Source organism: Panthera leo, chromosome A3 (assembly GCF_018350215.1).
Source record: "Panthera leo isolate Ple1 chromosome A3, P.leo_Ple1_pat1.1, whole genome shotgun sequence".
NCBI lineage: Eukaryota > Metazoa > Chordata > Mammalia > Carnivora > Felidae > Panthera > Panthera leo.
Window position 1 is genome coordinate 102,624,429 of NC_056681.1, and position 13,813 is coordinate 102,638,241.

The 13,813-nt window shown below is 50.5% G+C and overlaps 1 protein-coding gene across 1 annotated transcript in view; it reads right to left on the minus strand.

Annotated features, from left to right (window-relative positions):
* FBLN7 (fibulin 7) overlaps positions 1–13,813 on the minus strand; it is a 49,632-nt gene continuing 35,819 nt past the window's right edge. The window contains exons 4-8 of the mRNA XM_042933047.1: positions 7,678–7,803; positions 4,708–4,848; positions 3,602–3,739; positions 2,561–2,699; positions 1–1,154 (exon numbers count right to left, since the gene is read on the minus strand). Coding sequence (XP_042788981.1) covers positions 782–1,154; positions 2,561–2,699; positions 3,602–3,739; positions 4,708–4,848; positions 7,678–7,803 — 917 coding nt within the window. The 3' untranslated portion in view covers positions 1–781. The remainder of the gene's footprint in view (positions 1,155–2,560; positions 2,700–3,601; positions 3,740–4,707; positions 4,849–7,677; positions 7,804–13,813) is intronic.

Sequence of the window (13,813 nt, forward strand, 5' to 3'; positions counted from 1 at the left end):
AAGAAGAGAGCCAGGTATCCCTTCCTAGAAGGAACTGGGCTAACTCATGTTCAGGAACAGCCAGGTGGGCACGTAGGAGCAACAGACTTTATTTCTTCTGTTATAATACCAGGTTATGTTCTGAGATACGAGTTCTCAAAAGGGAATTACTTCAGGCAGAACTTATGCTTTAATGTTGGTTCCTTGGTCTAGGAGAATCTGCACAGGGGTTCCAGGCCCTGCCACGGGTTTCTGATGAGAAGCCTGGCAGGCATGTCACAGAAGGGAATGCAGACAAGAACAATACGCCGGGCTGTGGCAGGAGACCCAGTCCCTATGCCCACACGTGCAGGGGCATGATCCGGCCCTCAGCATGCTAGAGGCTTGACTACAACAATGCAGAGGGCTGACAGTCATCTCAGACACATATCATAAGCTTTTCCCTCCCCAGCTGGTTCAAACTCACAAAGCCATTCACCCAGCATTTTGAAAAACCGCCCATTTCCCTGTAAAAAAGACTTGAGAAGGTTAGTGCATAATCTACAGGAAGAGCTTAAAGCAGAAAGAAAACGGTGATGGCAGCAGTCTGGGTCCCGTGGCTGCCCTTCTGTGCCACTCCATGGAGGAGTGTGCGCGGTGCCCTAGAAACCTGGGGGCACAGGCAGGTGGGCAGGTGGGCAGGGACAGGGCAGGGGCAGGGCAGGGTGGGGAGAGAGGTCTGTCGCAGTCAGGGCCCACAGCTGAATCTCTGAGGAAGAGAGATGAGCCCAGATCTCTGCACCGCAGTGATCCCACAGCTGCCTTAGAAGTCATAAGGGGACACAAAGATGGTGACCTTGGACACATGGTTGGCCTGGAAGGAGCGGTCCAGGTATTCTGACATGTCGACGTCCACCTCTAGCGTCTGAGGCCCCTCCAGGGTCTGGACGAGGATCAGCTCCCCCGTCTGCCGGTCTGAGCGCTGCATCACAAAGTGGCCTCGGCTGTTCCCACCCACGATCCCAAACCGCAGGCTGTTGGGTCCGGGTCGGCCGGGGGCTGAGGCCGTAGCCATGCGGAAGAGCGTGATGGGCGTCTTCAGGTTGGAGGGCAGAGAAAGGTAATGGAAGGAGATGGTCTTGGGCAAGTGGCGGCACGGTCTGCTCTCCATGGGGCAGGGGTTTCGCTCACACTGGCTGGAACGGAGAGGCAAAGTGGAGGGAGTCAGCCTTGGCGAAACTCAGGAAGGGCTGCCCTGACCTGGCTCGCCTGCCCCACTGCCTTCTGGCGGAGGCCAGCAGAATGACCTTCCCCAGCCACCAGCTCCTCACCACAGGTGCTCAGAGCCACAGGCAAAGGAGCATGGGTGGTGTCAGGTGTGGCCAGGGCACAGGTGCTCCCCTGACCCACTTGTGTGTGGATGTGCATGTATATTTATATATGCTGTTACTATAGTTTTCACAGAAAACTAAAGCTGGGGAAGATTAACTAGTGATGGTCCTGGTATTCAAACCAGGTGCCCCTTCTACATGTGCCGAGACCTCTCTCAGTAATGGTGGGACCCCGGCAGGTAGCTGCCAACACTGGAATGTGGCGCTCTATATGGGGCGAACTTTCCAAACACCCAGTGTTTACTCTTAAAGAGGGAACCCTGTCTCTCTTAACAATTTGGAATCAGGATCTTGTGGAAGTGCTTCTGAAATTTCTCTACCTTACCCAACATAAAAGACAGATGCAACTCAGTGACCCATATAATCACAGTTATGCAGGTTGAATACGGTATCTGGCTGTTAAGCAGGGCTGTCCCCGAAGGCTACGACATACAGTCCCTTCACTACGTGACTTCTGAGGAAGATCGTGATGCCTTCGGGCTCAGGAAGTAACTGCCACTCTTTAGTGCCACTGACTTTCTCAATGCTTCTATTCTGTCTGCTACAGTGCAAAAAGCAATTCAGGCATCTGAGCTTGTGAAGTCAATTCACTCTAAAGACAATGCTAAGGCTCTTGTGATCTCCGTTTCAGAAGAAAATACATGCACTCTGTGATAGTTGTAGTTATTCTCCTGAAAGGCCTGTCTCTCACCTTTTGAAAACAAAAACTACTACGTGCTGAGATTCCTGAAAATCAAAGCTCCTAATCTCAGAGGAAGAGCAGATTAATATAATGCAGAGTGACTGGAACCTACCAGTTACCAGTCATGTGAACACGAGAAAACGATCTTCTCCCAAATCTGTGTAATATGTCTCTGCCTCCTGGTAATGTGACCACAGTGGTCTTCCCTCCAGCGGCCCCCACCCCCAAAAGTGCTGCAGCAGGGTGGCTAGAATTCAGTCATCCTCCGTGTCAGCAGGGAGCACTTGGAACTGTACCCCTATCAGGGCAAATTGGGTTCTTGCTGCACAGAGCAGCAAGGCACTAAATGCAACCACCGAAGGGAAACGGAAGCTCAGAGAAGCCAGACTCCCAGCTCCCGCCTTCCATCTTTCCTTGGATATAACTGTACCTTTTCCTAAGAACTGAGGCAGAATCTGGCCCACCCACCCTGGGAGGCCTGGCTGAGGGACGTATGCGCCCGGCCGTGGGTGGCCCTGGCTATACTCACAACGGAGACGTCTTCACGTAGCTCACGTTGCCGCTGCCCTCGGGGCACTCCGGGCTGACGCACTGGAAGCCTCCACCGGTGTTGATGCACATGGTTCCCCGGGGACACACGTGCTGGGGGCTCACACACTCATCGATGTCTGAAATAAGGGACACCCCAGGGAGGGTGAAAATCCCGATGTCCCTTCTGTCACAAGACCACATGAAAAACCTCAACAGGCACTGGAATGTGGTGAGCTTTCTAAATACCTAAAACTTATTTTTCAAATTAGGAAACCGTGTCATCCTTAGCTATTTGAAATCCAGCCCTCGTGGAAGTGCTGGAGAACCCTGCTGGGGAGCTCGCCTCCCCGCGATCCTGTCCTTCCTCAGGGTAGACCTATCACAGACGTGCTAGAAGCACAGGAGCATTACCAGTCACAGGTCACAACACTTCTCTCAGATCTGCCTCCTCCTCAGCCTGAGCGCCCCAGAGTCTCCCCTCGATGGCTATTATCAGGCCCTTTAGGAGCCAAATCTTCCGGAAAGCCTTTCTACTCCGCTCACCTCACCCCAAATGCAGATGTCCTCACTCTCCTTACAGGAAGTCTCTGCTGTTGCCTTCACCCCAGCTGGAAGCTGTTTCTTCCCAATCTGCACAATCCTACCTGGGCCTGCCTTCTTGAGTACTTGTGGGATGGATGGATGGATGGATGGAGGGAAGGAGGGATGGAAGGAGGGATGGATGAACAGATGGAGGGATAGATGGCTGGAGGGAGGGAGGGATGGATGGTTGGTTGGGGGATGGATGGATGGAGGTGTCTTCTTCTTCCCCAGTCCCAGGTTACTTACTCCTCTGATCCCTGCAGAGCCCCTAGTGGGGCTCCCACCAGGATGTCACTGGAGAGCCACCTCTTCTCTCACATTGCACTTCAGGCCATGGAGACGCCCTCTGCCTTCTCTCCTGCTCCTTCTCCCCCAGTGGCTAAGAGCTGCTGTTCGAGACCAGCCAGGCTCTCTCTTGAGCCCTGCAGCCACCTGCCTCTGCAGCAGCATCACTCACCCTCACAGCTCTTCCCGTCGGCCATGGTCCGGTACCCGCTGGGGCAGGCACAGCGGTAGGAACCCGGGGTGTTCACACAGGTGTGCATGCAGAGCCGGGGGCGTCCCTCCTGCCCGTAGAGCTCGCATTCATTCACATCTGGGGACAGAAGTGCCCAGTATGAGCAGGAGCCATGTGGTGAACACCCACCAACCATGACCCAGGATGGCCGCACCTCAATTCCTGGAGGGGATGGCCACTGTGGCTAAGTGGCTGGGCCTGGTGGGGTAGGGAAAGCCCGTCCCCAGCAGAGCATCCAGAAGAGCAGGTGTGCTCCCCTTCCTCCCCAGCCAAGGGCCCACAGGGCCGAAGGGAGGGGTGAGAGGGACCTACGTGGTAGACCCTAGATGGGTTCCTCTAAGGCTGAAGACTAACAGAAAGGACCCTGCAGAGGCTGGCAGATCGGGCCGGCAGCCCAGACTATTGGCTTGGATCACAGCCCCACCTCAACTGGCCTCATCTTTGGGCATGGAGTAAGAGAGGCTCTCATTTCTGCTGCTGTAAAATGAGGTAGTTGGCACAACCGGCCAATTCTCAGGTTTGGGCCTGCTTAGTTTGAGTGGTTCTTAGAAGGCACTTTGGTATTAGGAGAGGTTAGCTGCAGTGGCTGGGTCTGTAAAGCTAAGTGGAGAGGGGACCAGGGAATTGGGTCCCAGACCCTTGCACAGCTCAGGGGGCCTGTCTCGCCAGCACAAGGACTCAAGCTCCTCTCTGCCACCTGCCCGTGTCACTGCAGCTGGATGGAGGGGACAAGGGGCCTCAAGGCCCTTCTAGAGGAGTGTCCGTGGTTTGGATGGCACCGTGCTCGAGTTCTGGCATGGGAGCAAGTGTGGGCACCCATGGCTGCTTTCTCCAGTCTTGATTCTCACGATGGCCCCTAACGTCTAGTCTCAGCAGCCATCAGGTCGACACTTACCTAAAACGCAAAGCGGGTCGGGCTTTCTGAGACTTTGCCCGTCCCCTGCGCTGGGTCGGGCAGCAGGAGGGCAGGGCGGCGGGTGGGAGCCCCGTCCTCGCTCCCCCACCCCCCCAGTCCCGCCCGCTTCCGGGCCAGAGCCCCCGCCTACCCTGGCAGACGCTGTCGCCCGCGGCGGCGCCGCTCAGGTGGAATCCGGCCTCGCAGCTGCAGTGCTGCGCCCGCTCCACCTGCGCACAGCGCGGCGCGCGGCTGAAGGCGGGGTCGCCGGCCACGCTGCCGTCCGGGGCGGCTGCGGGGACAAGACACCCTCAGCGCCCGGCCCTGGCGCACCCGCCGCGCGCCCAACCTCGGGCAGGGGCCGGGAGGAGGGCCGGGCCGGGGGCGCGCCCCCTCGTCAGGGCTTACGCTGGAGTCGGGAAGGAAAGGCAAGTCGTTAACCAGAAACCCGCAGCCGGCCGCAGCCGGCCGCAAATCCCAGGGCAGGAAGCGCAGGCCACGCGGCTGCGCCCAGAAGGACCGCAGCGGGGTCAAATCTCCGTTTTCTCTGCAGAAGGCTTAACACACCAGCATGCTAACAGTGATGCCTGGAGTTTGAAACTAGGGAATTTATTTATTATTTTTATTTTGAGAGAGACGGAGAGCGCGAGCAGGGGAGGCGAGGAGGGAGAGGGAGAGGGAGAGAGGAGAGAGGAGAGAAGAGAGAAGAGAGAAGAGAGAAGAGAGAAGAGAGAAGAGAAGAGGAAGAGGAAGAGGAAGAGGAAGAGAAGGAAAAGACCCCAAGGAGGCTCATTCAAAGGCGGGGCTCCATCCCCACAAATGGCGAGATCATTACGCCAAAAACAAGAGTCAGAGCCTCACTGACTAAGCCACCTAGATGCCCCTAAAACTATGAAATATAAAACACTACTTTTGGGGGGGTTCTTTGTTGTTGTTGTAATTTTTATACCTTTCTAAGGAATCTAAGCTTTTCATTTTTAAACCAAGGACATCAATTTTCCAATCAGAAAAAAAAAATCTTTTTAATTAGTTTTTGAAAGTTTTCAAAAGATTTACAGCTTTTTACGGTTAGGGGAGGTGGGAGAGGCACAGGTGGTGAAAGAAATGGCGCTGAACCTCTTCAGCGGGGACACAACACGGGGGGACTCCATTTATGCAAAGTCTTCAGAGTAGTCAGATTCATAGAGAGCATGTAGAGTGGTTGTGGGGGAGGCTGGGAGGGGAGGGAAAAGGGAAGTACTGTTTCAGGGGCGGAGTTTCAGTTCTGGAAGACGTGGTGAGGGCTGTCTAATGTAAATGCACTTAATGCCTCTGGCCTGTACCCTTATAGTGGTGAAAATGGTACATTTTATGTTGTATATATTTTACTATAATAGGGAAAAAAGAGGGGAATGGATTTTTTCAATGTTTATTTTTGAGAGAGAGAGAGAGAGAGAGAGAGAGCACAAGAGGGGAAGGGGCAGAGAGAGAGTGAGACACAGAATCCAAAGCAGGCTCCAGGCTCTGAGCTGTCAGCACAGAATCTCCCATGGACTGGGAGATCATGACCTGAGCTGAAGTCGGAAGCTTAACCGACTGAGCCACCCAGGCACCCTGAGGTGAACGGATTTTAAAAAGTATTCAGAGAGGGGCGCCTGGGTGGCTCAGTCGGTTAAGCATTCGACTTCAGCTCAGGTCATGATCTCACGGTTTGTGAGTGTGAGCCCGGTGTTGGGCTCTGCGCTGACAGCTCAGAGCCTGGAACCTGCTCCACATTTTGTGTGTGTCTCTCCTCTTTGCCCCTCTCCTGCTTGTGTGCTCTCTCTCTCTCTCTCTCAAAAATAAACAAACATTTAAAAAAATGTTTAAAAGATATTCGGAGAGGGGCTCCCCCTCAGAGCTGGAAAGACACGGGCAGAGATGATGGGAAGGAAGGCTCCAGGCGAGCAAGAACCGGGCCTCTGCTGGGCTGTTCGTGGAGACCATGAGGACATCCACTGGCTTCAGACGCACCTGCCCACTCCCTCCTCCCCTTCCCTGGGGAGGTTCTTTAAATATAAAGTCGCACCTGAGGAGCAACTGCCTACAGGTCCTGGCGGCACCAACCCTGACATGTGGGGTTTAGGACACTCAGGGTCTAGGGCCGGCACATTTGGCTTGAAAGAAGGCCCATTTCTTGTTCTTTCCTGTTTGTAAGTAGGAGGAGAGGCGATGGGACTGTTTCCACGGAGAGCAGCTCCCCGGATGGGAGCTGGAAGGAGGCCTCCGGGCTCTTGGGGAGGGCAGCTTCATTCCGAAAAAGCACCGGCGAGGCTGAGTCAGCTGAACAGAACCAAGACAATTAAGCGGCAGCTCTCTGGGGGCAAAATATTTAAAACTGGCCTTGGACGGAGTCTGATGCAAGAATATCAAGTACCGACAAAGCTCCTACTCTCTGGACACTAGCGCTAACCACCAGTTCCTCCTCCTCCCCACACCGAGATTCCGCACCGAAACCCAGACAACCGGACGGGACACTCCAGGGCTTTCTGGCAAAGAAAGAGGACAGCTTTAGGATTTGACTTTTTAATCTAAGAAACGTTGGCTACAGCACAGTGGGGGGACCCTCATAGATATCTTACTGGATTATCTTGCCATCTGTGAAAACAGCCACTATGTGGCCTCTAGACCTGCTAGCTAGGGACGTGTTGGGACTCAAGATGTGGATAATGAGCTTCCCACCAGTCAGATGTCTGGTGCACAGCTCTGAGGGTACTTTGGCCTGTATCAGTAACTGCTGATTTTGCTGGGAGCATCAGAAAGGAAGAGCCATTCCGTTGATCTGCAGAGGAAATGCTGACCGAGTGAAGGTGGAGCAGGGAAGCTTCTCAGGCCAAATTCCCAGTCTGGGGAGCTCTTACATTAGGGGTCAGTACCTCCACCTGCGTTTTCTTACATGAGAAGGATCAAAACTCCGGTTACACGGGAGACCTGCATTCCATCTCAGATAACCACAGCAGGAACTGGAGGGATCAGGGGACAGAAAGCTCACTCTCGGGTGGGGAACTGAGCTCCTGACACATCTGCGTGTGGTGACCCGTGACCAGGGTGCTCCTCCCTCTACAGTGGAACGTCCTCACCCAGCCCCACGGCGGCCACGTACCTGTCTGGGCCTGGTGCTGACAGTGGCTCCCCGTCTTCCCGGGAGGACAGATGCATTTGTACTGGTTGACTCCTTCTACACACGTGCCGCCATTCTGACAAGGCTGGCTGGAGCATTCGCTCATGTCTAGGAACAAATAATTTTCAAATAGAAGTAGTTGAGTTCTGATTCTAAAATGAACTCAAACCAAAGATGGGTTTCTTTTCTTTACATGGCAGGAGGACTTCAGCTTCCACTCTCCCGCCATTCGGCAAGCCACATACCCTGCTACACACCAGGAGCTTGCCTGGGGCTCTGCCTGCAGGAGCTGGCCCGTCAGCCAGCCACTCTCCACCAGAGGCACCATTTTCTAATTTACAGGGTGGACCACTGCATGAACCCACATTGCCTTTGAGTCAAGCTGTACTGTCCTCAACTCTGCCCTTAGCAGCCAGCACCCAGGAAGAACACCTTTTCAGGGGAGTTATAAGAGTGATAGATGGTCCATCAGTGTCCGGAGAAGGAGAAAACCAGCTCTCTCCAAATTCCCACCCGGAAGCTCTCCTGTACTCATTTCCTGTGCAACCAAGGAAGACTTTTTGACTCTCGACATTTCCTAAGTGGTGGAAAAGGGAAATGTTCCTTGCTCATACACACAGCAGTCCTGTGGGAAAGCAATATATAGAAAGAGATATAGATTTTAAAGTTTAATGGATTTCTCTCTGTGTGGTAGGATTACAGGCAATTTTTCTTCATTTATACTTTTTTTCTACTCTTTCATTTTCCCACAATAAATTTTCTAATTAGAAAAAAAAATAATTTTTTAAAAACCCTCAGGCCACATCTGCGTGTTATGAATCCTTAAGCCCAGTCTTTTTTTTTTTTTTTTAATGCTTATTTTTATTTTTGAGAGAGAGAGCTCGAGTGGGGTAGGCACAGAGAGGGAGAGAGACACAGAATCCGAAGCAGGCTCCAGGCTCTGAGCTGTCAGCACAGAGCCTGATGCAGGGCTCGAACTCATGAACCATGAGATATGTCCTGGGCCAAAGTCGGACGCTTAACCGACTGAGCCACCCAGGCACCCCTAAGCCCAGTCTTTTTTGTTTGTTTGTTAATTTTTTTAAACGTTATTTATTACTGAGAGACAGAGGGTGAGCATGGGAGGGGCAGAGAGAGGGGGAGACACAGAATCTGAAGCAGGCTCCAGGCTCTGAGCTCTCAGCACAGAGCCCGATGCGGGGCTCGAACCCACAAACTGTGAGATCATGACCTGAGCTGAAGTTGGACGCTTAACCGACAGAGCCACCCAGGTGCCCCACCCCTAAGCCCAGTCTTAAAGCACAGAGAGCACAGGCCCTTTCTACCAAAGAGAGAGGTTTGTCAGTTCACTGAGTTGACCACAGCATCTCAGGAAAGGAAGCTGGAAACCTCTCCTTGTTGGCATATGAGCATCCTTTCCTGCTGTATCTATCAAGAGGAAGAAAGGGTGCTTTGCTCCTGATGAGAACAGCAGCCTTGCTGTGGGTGGGTTGGCTGGGATGCTGGCTTCCCTTCTGCCTCTTCAGAGCTGGGATGTTATACAGACTATTGTATGGTTTCTGTTAGTTGTGAAAGGACCCAGATCATCCAAATGCTGCTTATTCCTGGGGAAGGAGTTTTTTCAGCTTCTCAGTAACCTCAGCCTGCTTGTGTTCTCCCCATACGTTCTGTTCTCAGATGACTGGTCTCTAGGAATGTGTCTAGAGTGACACTGTACACAATATGCCACAGAGCTTGGAATTCCCGCTTCTGCCCATTGCCTGGCCCCAACACTGCTGTCTAGCAGAGTCTGAAAGCAAGCAGACCACTAGTCCGTGATGTTGTGGGCCGAGAGCCAAAGAGTGTGAACATGAGTAGCCTTCGATTTGGCCCCAGTGGGACGAGCGCCATTGTCTCTCCCCTCTGATCCTACAGTGGAAGGGACCGGGCCTGGCTGCACCTGGTGGGGCAGGGGTTTTGGGGGGGGTGGTCATCAGCTCAACAGAGAAATGTACAGGTGGCCCAGGACTCTGTTCTCTGTCTCCCTGTCTGGATCTTGTTGCCCAGGATTTTCGTTTCTAGACAGGCTCCATACAGATGTAATTTCTTATCTTGGTACATTGTGAGAAGCATTCCATGGCCCAGTGCCCAGTCCTGGTGCCCCATCTGTGTCCTGATCGAAGTATAGCTGTCATCACATTCACATCTGTCCCAGGCTGTGCAGGGTGGCTTCAGGGCCGTACAGAGGGCATGGGCAGAGGCTGAGGAGAGACTGTCTAGCCAAAAGCATGGCAGATGATCCTGTTGAACTCTGCTGTTTAGTGAGCACTTACTATTTCCCGGGAGCCGAGCCGCATGTTTTACGCACATGATCTGCTCTCTTCCCGTTTATTTATAATCCTTTCCTGTGTTCTGTCATCTCGTTTCAGATTTTCCATTTCTCCAATCACCTCATTTCTGAGGCTTGCTAGTTTTTATTTGTGCTGTCCTTTCACAGTTTTTATCTTTTTCAAATTTCTTTCAGCTTGTTTAGAAATACCAGGTAATAGTCTTCATCTATTTTATGGCCAGGTCTTTCTGGCACTTCCTCATTGTCTGTAGAGACTTTTTATTCTATCTTTTTTTTCCCCTTATAACAGTTTGTATGGGATTTGACAAGAGTCCTTTTCTGTTACTCATGTTTAGAGGAAACACGTTCTCCTATATGGCTGGTCCAGCCTCCTGACTGTCCACCTGGCGCTTCCGTGGCTGTTTTCAGTGTGGCTCATGCTTTCTCCACGCTGCCCGCTTTGTGCTCCTCTCCCGCTCCCTGGGCCATCCCTTTCGTGTGCACTGACATTCTTTGTTGAGCCACTTGGATCCTCCTCCCATTAGAGTCTCCTCAATATCAGGCTATGTCCTGGGAGGTTTCAGGACTTCCTAGGGGCCAGTGTGCTCCAGCCACCGAGACTTCCTGTTGAAAAGCCAGCCCAGGAAAGCCAGGACTGGGGTGGATCCTAAGAAGATGATTAGATTTCAAAGACCAAGAAAAAATCCTTTGGGCATCCAGGCGAGAAGACCAAGATACTTATGGCAGCAACAGCAAAATCAGCTACGACGGAAGACACAGAGGCATATTTAACACACTCAAGGAAAGAAGACGCAAGACAGGCAGGTGATGTCCAAACTGGCGCCCAGTGGGAAAGCTGCACTCTTTCTGAAAGAGCAAGAACTCGGGGGATTACCCTCAGCGCATCCTGAGGAATAGGCTGCAGAGCCGTCTGCGCGAGGACAGCAGTAAGGCTCCCCAAGGCACAGCATCATGAAGGATGGCGGATGGCTCGGGCTTCCCCGCAACGGCATCTACCGCTGTCCGGCCCGCACAAAACAAAAGTCTTTCTTGGATCTCATCAGGCCTCTGGAGTTCACTGCCAGTTTTTAAGAAATCAAGAGGCAAGGGACGCCTGGGTGGCTCAGTCGGTTGAGCATCCGATTCAGCTCAGATCATGATCTGACAGTTCATGTGTTCGAGCCCCACGTCAGGCTCCATGCTGATCATGCAGGGCCTGCTTTGGATTCTCTGTCTCCCTCTCTCTCTGCCCCTCGCTGCCCCCCTCTCAAAAATAAATAAACATTAAAAAAATTAAAAAAAAACAAGAAGAAATACAGAGACCAAAAATGTACAAACCTGTAGTTATGAGATAGATAATACTGAGGCTGTGATGTACAGCATGGTGACTGTAGCTAACACTGCTGTGTCGATATACAGGGAAGTTGTTAAGAGAGTAGATTCTCACCACAAAGGCAAAACCATTTCTTTTCTTTTTGCGTGTGTATATGGGAGGATGGGTGCTAAGGAAACTTGGTGTGATGACCATTTCACAATGTATGTAAGTCAGGTGGTTATGCTGCACATCTTAAGCTTAACACAGTGCTGGATGTTAATAAAACTGAAAGGAAAAAAAAGGAAAGAAAGAAAGAAAGAAAGAAAGAAAGAAAGAAAGAAAGAAAGAAAGAAAGAAAGAAAGAAAAAGAGACTGGAAAATCATGTTAAATGACCCCACAGGGATGCAGTTAACAAAATCAAGGCTGTGGGAAACAAACCAGTTTCTTCAACAAATAAACTGGAAGAGACTGAGGCAGGGTGGCAGGAGGAAGGAGGAGGAAGGGGAGGAGACTGTAGACTAAAAAGGAGTAAGAGGGGCGTCTGGGAGGCTCAGTAGGTTAAGTGTCTGACTCTTGACTTCGGTCCAGGTCATGATATCACAGTTCTGGGATTGAGCCCCGCATGAAACTCTGTGCTGACAGATCAACCAACTGTAATGTGTGGCTCTTATGTGGACCCCGGTTCAACCAAAGTGTTAAAAAAGCATGAGGCAACTGGAGAAATTTTTACCCTAACTAGGTATTTAAAGATATTAAGGAATTTGCTGTATTTGAGTGTGTGAGGATCGTTATACCATTCTTTCTACTTCTGTGCATTTAAAATTTTCCACAGCGATGGCACAAGAATAGACACTCAGATCAATGGAACAGAATAGAAAACCCAGAAATGGACCCACAAACATATGGCCAACTACTCTTTGACAAAACAGGAGAGAATATCCAATGGAATAAAGACAGTCTCGTTAGCAAGTGGTGCTGGGAAAACTGGACAGGATATGCAGAAGAATGAAGCTGGACCACTTTCTTACACCATACACAAAAATAAACTCAAAATGGATGAAAGACCTCAATGTAAGACAGGAAGCCATCAAAATCCTCGAAGAGAAAGCAGGCAAAAACCTCTTTGATCTTGACTGCAGCAACTTCTTACTCAACACGTCTCTGGAGGCAAGGGAAACAAAAGCAAAAATGAACTACTGGGACCTCATCAAAATAAAAACTTCTGCACAGCGAAGGAAACAATCAGCAAAACTAAAAGGCAACCGATGGAATGGGAGAAGATATTTGCAAATGACATATCAGATAAAGGGTTAGTATCCAGGTTCTGTAAAGAACTTATCAAACTCAACACCCAAAAAACAAAGAATCCAGTGAAGAAATGGGCAAAAGACATGAATAGACACTTCTCCAAAGAAGACATCCAGATGGCCAACCGACACATGAAAAAATGCTCAACATCACTCATCATCAGGGAAATGCAAATCAAAACCGCAATGAGATACCACCTCACACCTATCAGAATGGCTAACATTAACAATTCAGGCAACAACAGATGTTGGCGAGGATGCGGACAAAGAGGATCTCTTTTGCATTGTTGGTGGGAATGCAAGCTGGTGCAGCCACTCTGGAAAACAGTATGGAGGTTCCTCAAGAAATTAAAAATAGAACTACCCTACAACCCAGCAATTGTATAAATACTAGGTATTTATCCACGGGATACAGGTGTGCTGTTTCAAAGGGACATATGCACCCCAATGTTTATAGCTGCGCTATCAACAATAGCCAAAGTATGGAAAGAGCCCAAATGTCCATCAATGGATGAATGGATAAAGATGTGGTATATATATACAATGGAGTATTACTCGGCAATCAAAAAATAATGAAATCTTGCCATTTGCAACTACATGGATGGAACTGGAGGGTATTATGCTAAGTGAAATTAGTCAGAGAAAGACAAATATCATATGACTTCAGTCATATGAGGACTTTATGATACAAAACAGATGAACATAAGGGAAGGGAAACAAAAATAATACAAAAACAAGGAGGGGGACAAAACAGAAGAAACTCCTAAATATGGAGAACAAACAGAGGGTTACTGGAGGGGTTGTGGGAGAGGGGATGGGCTTAATGGGGAAGGGGCACTAAGGAATCTACTCCTGAAATCATTGTTGCACTATATGCTAATTAATTTGGATGTAAATTTAAAAAAATAAAATTAATTTTAAAAAAGATAAGTTCTGGGGCGCCTGGGTGGCTCAGTCGGTTGGGCCTCCGGCTTCGGCTCAGGTCATGATCTCGCGGTCCGTGAGTTCGAGCCCCGCGTCGGGCTCTGTGCTGACAGCTCAGAGCCTGGAGCCTGTTTCGGATTCTGTGTCTCCCTCTCTCTCTGACCCTCCCCCGTTCATGCTCTGTCTCTCTCTGTCTCAAAAATAAATAAACGTTTAAAAAAAAAAAAAAAAAAAAAAAAAGATAAGTTCTATTTAAATATATA